Consider the following 8,311-nt stretch of genomic DNA (forward strand, 5'->3'; position numbering starts at 1 on the left):
GAAAGGAAAAAAGACCTTTTTTAATAATCACTTTTGAAAAATTATGAATAGTCACATACCAGCACCAGCACTGTGCATAATGTGTTTGTTGGATAATGTCAGAGCTAAACTAAATATTGAAGGGTGTGGGGAGGAGAAAAAGTGGATAAAAAGAAATACTTAAATTCCTTAGACTAGAAGATACTGTCAGAAAACTGCAGGAATCATTTTCAGTTCTTCCAAGTAATGATACTACATCCAAAATCAAGTGGTATTAGGAAAAAAAATGAAAAGCAGGAAATTCTCCGTGCACTGTGTGTAGAAAGCCAGAAAGCCAGAGACTCTGAAGAATTAAAATACATTCCTGTGAACAAAAATGGTTATATGAAACAACACAAATATTTCAGAAATTTTCAATCATATAAAAATGTAAGAGACATAGTCCCTTTCCTGAATACCAGTTGCCATTTTAGACTTCTATTTAATATTTTGCACTATCTTTGTAATGAAATGAAGTCACTTGACCCTGAGCAATTAACAGATGGGCTAATTAGAGATTGAATTATTTGTGTTATAACTGATAGCCAGGTCAGAAGGTCAAAATGAGATTAGATATTCACTTAATTTTGCAAAGAACAATCACCACTGCAAGCCAAAGTAAACTGAATTTCCCAAATGAGCTGGAAAAAAAAAAGAAACACTAGAGTTGAACTTTATCTGATTTAAAGCTCACTAGGAAATAAAAAGAGAGAGAGAGAGAGAGATTAGAAATCTACCATCATAAGAAAAAACAACTAAATACATTTGAAATAAATGCAAGAAAATGCAGTTTAACATAGTAAACYAACAAACATTTTATCTGGAAACACTATACTCAACCAAAATAGCAAGGTAATACCCAAGCAAGTGTGTTCATAAGTTTCTTCTGAAGGGGAAAAACAAACAAACAAACAAACATTTGTTACATCTCTATAAAATGTACAAAGCAAAAATCTGCAAAAACATGGATTATCAGAGTCATAAAACATATTTCAAAGGATATATGGAAGCTGAACTATTAGTGTAAATAGTGACAATTTAAAGTTAAAATAATAAATAGAAGATGCTAGATTATATGCACAGAATAAATGCCTTTGGCAAAGTTTATGTAAGAAGAAAAGTCATTCAGTAAAGTTTGAAATAAAGCGAGAATCCTATACATACTTGTGTTGAAGTGTGTAAATCACTGTAAATGCAATGACCTAATTTGTCTATAAAACATGGTTCAAGGGATACTCTTAATTAAACCCAATATTGTGTCTCCTGGATAATACTTTTCAAAGGGTATAAAACAGCAAGGCTAAACTGTGTTTTAGTACACAACACCATAAATACAGTGGCTTCATTAAAAAAAAAAAAAAAAAAAAAAAAAAAAAAAAAAAAAAAAAAAAAAAAAAAAAAAAAAAAAAAAAAAAAAGTTGACCAGATGGCAAAAGTACATGTTACTAAATGGTTTCAGACACCAGATGCTTCAGTTAACAGTATGGTCACAGTAATGGAAGAAAAAATGTTAAGGATAAACATTGACACAAAAGTCGTTGTTAAGGTCATCAAAGTATTGCTATCTGTGAGAATAGTAAGGAAGGCATTTTTAAGYAAATGCATTCAGGACAATTTTCTCTACTGAAATAAGTTATAGTAGGAGTCACTTTGGTAAAGGAAAATTAAGGCTTTAATTTAACCTTTAACTTATTTTCATTTATTTTAAATAACTACTCCTTATGCCTGTTTCAGTATTAGAAACATCCAGAGTCCTAAATATCTGGTTAGACTGCAAAAAAGTGAACACTTTTTCCAAACTCATTTGGTGAGAAAAAGAAAAGAAAAGAAAAGAAAAGAAAAGAAAAGAAAAGAAAAGAAAAGAAAAGAAAAGAAAAGAAAAGAAGAGAAGAGAAGAGAAGAGAAGAGAAGAGAAGAGAAGAGAAGAGAAGAGAAGAGAAGAGAAGAGAAGAGAAGAGAAGAGAAGAGAAGAGAAGGAAAGAACAAGCATAATAAGAAACCACAACAATTCTGAAATGTACCCAAAAAAGAACTTTGTAGATTGAATAGTCTTAGATGCCAGATTAATTTTAATGCAGTTATTTATACAGGATAATAATTTGGCGTGAAACAAGTTTACTAACCATACCCTTAAAAACTGCTTTCAGATGTATAGATGGAAAGTCATGAAAATAAAACCAGCTGTACCAAGAGGAATCTCTAACTTCTCACAATTGAACAGCTTCCCATTATCTGGAGCATTATGGGATTATTTTATTTGCTGGAAATTATTTTCCTGACCAGAGTCCTAATGTAAAAATCTACAATTTTTGGAAAATTGTGTCAAATACATATATATATTGTGTTTTTTTCCTTATTTTTACAATGATTTCCAATCCAGTTGTTGAGCAGATGAAAGAAACAAAAAAGGTGTTTCTCTTTCGTTTTTTGTTGTGTATTACCACACACTTACACCCACGCATACACGCCTGCCCCTCATTAGCAGCTGCAAAGATTGTCATTTTACTTGGGACCCAACTCAACGTTTTTCCTAAGCCCTTTCTTTGTAACCCTCTCCTATACTCAGCATGAAAGCTCAAGAAACTGAAGATAATGCTAAAAACTGATAAGACATTCTAAAATTGGACAGTAGATGCAAAAGGACAGCTCTTCTTCGTCCAGGAAAAGGTTATCTGCTCAGCAGGATGCTGGGACCTGTTGGCAGTAACAGATGTTCTGCAGTTTGTACGCTGCCTTGCTGTGTCTAACCTCTGGCTAAATTACTGAGAGGACCTTTCTTCGTAAAGTTCGTATCCTCATGCACTTTGCACTAGAAGTGAATCCCTGCTATTTCGCACTGCRTTCTGCAGGCTGTACACCCATGGTGCCTCCTCCAACACAAACAGGGCTTTGGGTGCTCCCTCTGCCGTGGGCTCTCAGCTGCTTGGAGTGAGGGAGAGGGTATAGCCAAGCAGGGYCAGGATGTGGGCAGAGCAGCGGGGCAGACCGCAGTGAGCAGCAAAGCAGGTCAATGATAGCGTTCCCGACAGAGGAAGGAGTCATAGGTAGAGAGGGGAGACAGAGGAGCAGCCAATCCCCAGCCAAGTGCTCAGAGTCGAGGAGCAAAGCATGGCAAGGCTCACYAAATAGTGCATGGTTAGAGGTCCACAAGCCAATTAACAGCTAGATTTTGTCTACACATGCAACAAAACTAGAGTAGATTCCTCAGTCTGTCTCTCCGTACATCACTCCATACATCAGTAGGTACCAGGTACCAGGAACAGCTCAACTACCCCCACCACAAACCACCGCAAGAATATGGGGTAAGGCAAAGATGTCTTCATCTATTCCCAATGCTTCATAGCTGACCTACTTCGATATTGCAAAGTACACCATTGATCCCCTGCCTTGTGACTAAGAGGGAAAACTCAAAACCCCTTGACTCTTTCAAAATGCGCAATTACAATATGTACAATTACAATACTCCCCTCTCCATTGAAAGCTTTTACCAGTCAAGGGGCCTGGTTATCCTGCTTTCAGATCTACCCTTGTACTCCTTGGAAGGTCTGGAATGCTTAAATGGCAAACTGCGCTGTTCAGTGTGGAGATCCAAGGGGAGATATTATGCTCTCTGAGGGAAAATGTGCATTTCCGTCCAACTCTGGCCTCAGCTGCAGTATTACAATAATGACAGATGAGCGCCTCCAATAAGAGGCTTTCCTTCCTTTGACTTCGGTGCACAATATTCCAGAGTTTTATGCAACATTTTAATCTCATGTCTTTCAACTCGATGTTCTCCTGCTATGTTGCTTATGAAAATGGCATTAGTAGAGACAGAAAATCTGTTAAGAAGGGTAAGTGCTGTATTACATACAAGAGCAAAACAAGCAGCCCTTGGCACTGTACACCAAAAGGATTCCATTAAACAGAAGGAATACAGTCTTCCAACTGGCAGAGTATCATTTTGCATTGTTGACGGTATATAGTATAATGATTATCTACAGCTGGGATGGGGAAGTATAAATCACATCAAACTTTTAAAATATACGTAGCTATGCAGACCACAGGAATACACAACATTCATGCATCGATTATGGTTATGGGATTTTTTTTAAGCAGTTGTTATTTATAGGAACCAAACGCAACTTCCACATCCTCGTTAGCAACTGTTTCAGATCATCTGAACTACAGAAAGTGCTAAGCAATTTGACTTGGCCACATTGACACACTTGGCCAACAGTCTTTTCATGTAAAAATATATATTTAATATAAATAAATCTTTCACATTCGTTCTTTTGCAATATGCCAATCCACTTTTTGTTTTCATAAAAAAGATTTAATCTTGCTATATTAGCATTATTAAAGAGATACTCTCTAAGAATATCCAATCCTAAAAATATCTGAACAAGGAAGAAAATTCCCTGATAAAATTATTAGCTACAGATCATTTCTTGAAGCAAGTGACAGAAACTTGCAGGATATTGATAATGACTAGGCAGGTAGCCTATAGGAACCTTGCACATATTTCTCTTTCAGGAATCATTATCCTGTCTCTACATATTAAAAAAAAAAAGTCATACTGTGGATAGTGGATAGTGTGGACAACTTGCTGACATGAAAATTTCTTGTTGTTTCTTCACCCTCATTTTTCTTTACTCATTAATATAACCGTACCCATTAATATAAACCAATATATGTCAGTTAGCAAACTTGGCAACATGGGACTATGTCTTCATACAGAACTTAGGACATGGTATTCCAAACCTAAAAGATCCATTCACAGAAGAAATAATACTCATTGTTAGGTATAACACCAGCTTTAATAGAACGGTCAAAAAGTCTTGGCATGCATTTGCAAATTACTTTTTTTTTTTCTATTTTTGAATTCCACATTCATAACCTAGCTTGCTTTGTTCATATATAAAAATATGCACATCTTTTGGAAATGTGCAAACTTTCTTGAAAATACCCCATAAAACAACTCAAAATTGTGTAAAAAGGATACCATATATGTTTCAAAAACAATCAATATATTTTCAGAAATGGATGATATGACTTCCTTTTGCCTGCATTGTACAAATCCAGATACTTTTGTTGAAGAATATATATTTTTGAAAAGCAAGGTAAACACAATGGCAAGTATGTGGTAAGAATCATCTTTCTTGTCCATAAGGTAGATAGATTGATTAATTAATATTAAGGTGGATAAGGGAGGAAAGGTTAAAAGKGTGATGTTGTTTTGAGTTCTAATCTGTGAGAAAATCTGAAGAAACCTGATTTTCCTTCACACCCTGATGAACCACCTTAATAGCCTTTGGTAGCTCAATATAGTCCATCGATAGACTCTCCGTCTACTGATCCTGAAAGGCTGTCTCTGAGTTTGTCCTGCTGGAACAGACTAAAGCTCTTTGAGCTTGGGGAACTACACACCAGTGCTAAGAGCCTACAGTCAGGGAGAAAAAGGKTTTTCTTTCATTTAAGATAAGAGTCCTGACTACCAAGAGTAAACATGACCTAGCTTCTTATGAAGCAGGCTCTAGACTAGTTTATGCCTCTTTGGCCCACTGAACATCTAAATARTTGTACCAAGCTCCAACAGGCTAAGAAAGTTTTGGGAGTTTGTTCTACTTTTTTAAAACTAGTCCATCAGTTGATGAGTCTCCATCTCAAGTGAGGGTTTCCCAATAGCTGGTACCCCAAGCTGCTGCAAACGCCTCTTGCTGGAAATTTCTCTTTCACTGAATTTGAGGGAACCATGCCAAAGAAAATTTCTGTTTGAAAGGAATTATTTCTGTGAAAAGTTTTGATGGGTCAGCACTTTCCACTRAAAAAAAGAAAAGAACATTTCCTCAGAAAATTCCTAGCTAGCTCTAGTCATCACTTTTCAAAGAGGTCACATGTCCATAGAATGGAAATTGCAATGTGCATGGAAAGGGAATTCAGAAAAGAGTATTAGCATAGCGTATCTCTACATCACCTGCCAAGAATGCCCCACAAAACTAAATTCCTGAGAGCAGACCGAGCACAGAGGTTCTTGTGAGATGTTCAGCATCTTACAAAAGCACACTCTTACTGTAGAAGAAAAATGACAAGTTTTACTACCTGTGATGCTGCTGTCAGTCTTTGTTTTTTATTTGTTTCTCTTGACTTGCCTGCTCAGATCACAAAATATTCCAGTAGGAAAGCTAGTTTCAAAATATTGATGTTCTGACTAGAAAGTGTAGCTATTTCTTTGAAATCATTGACCTCGGTTGCCACGCACAGTGCTGGATGCTTCAGACGTTGTCCCAAGGCGCCAGGCACTGCTGTGCCTGCCCTAGCTCTGGCCACCATCCCTCTGTCCCTCCTGGCACATCCTTTCCCTCAATTGTGACTGTCTTTTGTTTCTGTCTGTGCAAAGGTCTGACCCTAACAATGTTGGCGGAAGGAAGGAAGGAAAAGTTTGTAGAAACCTTTGCAAACTTTTTTTTCCTCAAACATCTTCCCAGAGGGCCAATAGAAACACAGAGCTAGCTCTTCAGATATCCAGTCCAAGGGGGACACTTCAGGAAAGAAATTCAGCTAAAGAGCTTCCAGCAGTTGATTACTTATTGTCTGTTCCCCCCCCCCCCTCCCGGATTTCATCAGGAGCCTCTAAAGAAATTACAGTTATTTCGGTCTGGAAATAGTATGTTTATGCTGCTAAACTTCAGCAAGAACATTCCCTTTCAGCGACATACTATTATGTGTTTGGGGTATTCCTTGTCATCTTATGTAATTTAACGTTTATTCTGCCGCTTGGAAATGAGGGACAGATGTTTCCTCGTGCCCTGGTAATGCCTGGGAGCATCTCTGGGCAATGCCGAACCTACCCTCTCCCGCTCCCAGCTTCTCCGGGTCTCCGCGTCCTGAGAGACCCCCGGGCGCCACGTCAGGTGGAGGGAGGCGGGGGGCCGCGGTGACATCGCAGCGGACCGCAGGACGTGCCCTGCAGCCCTGCAAAGCCGCGGGAACTCCGCTGCGCGCCCGCCGCGGGCTGTCACCGGCCCGCCCCGGAGCGCTGGCAGCGCTGGCGCGCAGCGCCGCGGAAACGCGCCCCGCCGCGGGCGCGGCGGCCGGCGGGGCGGCGGCCGCGGGCAGAGCGGGGGCTCTCCCGGCGCTCCGGGCGGCTGGCTGCCGGCGGGGCGCTCCGCCCGCCCCCGGCGCAGCCGCGGGCGCGCAGCCTGCGCGCCGCCCCGCGCAGGTAGCGCCGCCGCCGCGCGGAGCCGGCAGGTTTCCCCGGCTGCGCTGTGCCGCTTGCGGAGGGGTTTGGCGAGCGGTGCCCCGACCCGGGCGCCCGCGCCCGCCAAGCGGGGCCGGGCGGAATGATGCAGATGCGGGGCGAGGGGGGAGGCGGGGGGCCGCCAGCAAAGTGACAGCAAAAACTAACCTGCCGAAGGGATGGTGATGGGAAGAAGCAGCAGCTGATGGAGCAGCAAGGCGGGCAGAAGTTTGCTGGCCCACATGGTGCCGCTGGCCCCCCCGGCGGCCGGCAGGGAGGAGAAGCGGAGACGGCTCCGTGGAGGGACCCCGCGCGCAGGCGGTCACTAGCGGAGGCAGAGTGAGCCGCGCTGCTTTTTATTGCGATGATCTAAGTTTGTTGTGTGATTAACTGGAAAGATCTGGGTCCCAACTCCCTCTTACGGTAAGAAACTGTTTAACAACATCCCCTCTCTGCCTCCTCTCCCCCTCCCCTCCCCGGCACGGAGCAGAGGCTGCCTCCTCTCCCGCCCTGCAGCCAGCCAGCCGGGGAGGGGGCTCCCGCCGCGGCATCCCTCCCCGCCGCCGCCCCCGGCCCGGGCCGCTCCCCGACCGGGCCCCGCCGAGCCGGGGGCTGCAGACGCGGCCGCCCCCGCATTGCCCCGCTCCAGCCGCCCCACATTGCCCCGCTCCAGCCGTCCCTGCATCACCCCGCTCCAGCTGCCCTGCATCGCCCAGTGCCAGCCATCCCCACATCATCCCACTCCAGCTGCCCTGCATCACCCAGTGCCGGCCATCCCCACATCGCCCCACTCCAGCCATCCCTGCATCACCCCGCTCCAGCCTCCCCGCATCGCCCCGTTCCAGCCATCCCCGCATCGCCCCACTCTGGCCACCCCACATCGACCCACTCTGGCCACCCTGCATCACCCCTCTCCAGCCACCCCCGCATCGCCCCTCTCCAGCCATTCCCACATCATCCCACTCCAGCAGCCCCTCTTTGCCCCACACTGGCCATGCCTGCAYTGCCCCACTCCAGCCATCCCTGCATCACCCAGCTCCAGCTGCCTCTCATCGCCCCACTCCAACAGCCCCT

At 43.4% G+C, this 8,311-nt stretch overlaps 1 protein-coding gene across 4 annotated transcripts in view; it reads right to left on the reverse strand.

The window, feature by feature from the left end:
- HGF (hepatocyte growth factor) overlaps positions 1-7,636 on the reverse strand; it is a 59,412-nt gene extending 51,776 nt beyond the window's left edge. For all 4 annotated transcript variants that reach the window (XM_085298893.1, XM_085298904.1, XM_085298885.1 and 1 more), the window contains exon 1: positions 7,406-7,636. In XM_085298893.1, the coding sequence (XP_085155019.1) occupies positions 7,406-7,481 (76 nt within the window). In that variant the 5' untranslated portion in view covers positions 7,482-7,636. The remainder of the gene's footprint in view (positions 1-7,405) is intronic.
- Between the last annotated feature and the right edge of the window lie 675 nt (positions 7,637-8,311).

The sequence above is a fragment of the Rhea americana genome, unplaced genomic scaffold, assembly GCF_003343005.1.
Source record: "Rhea americana isolate MKP2758 unplaced genomic scaffold, rheAme1 scaffold_1, whole genome shotgun sequence".
NCBI classification, from domain to species: Eukaryota; Metazoa; Chordata; class Aves; order Rheiformes; family Rheidae; genus Rhea; species Rhea americana.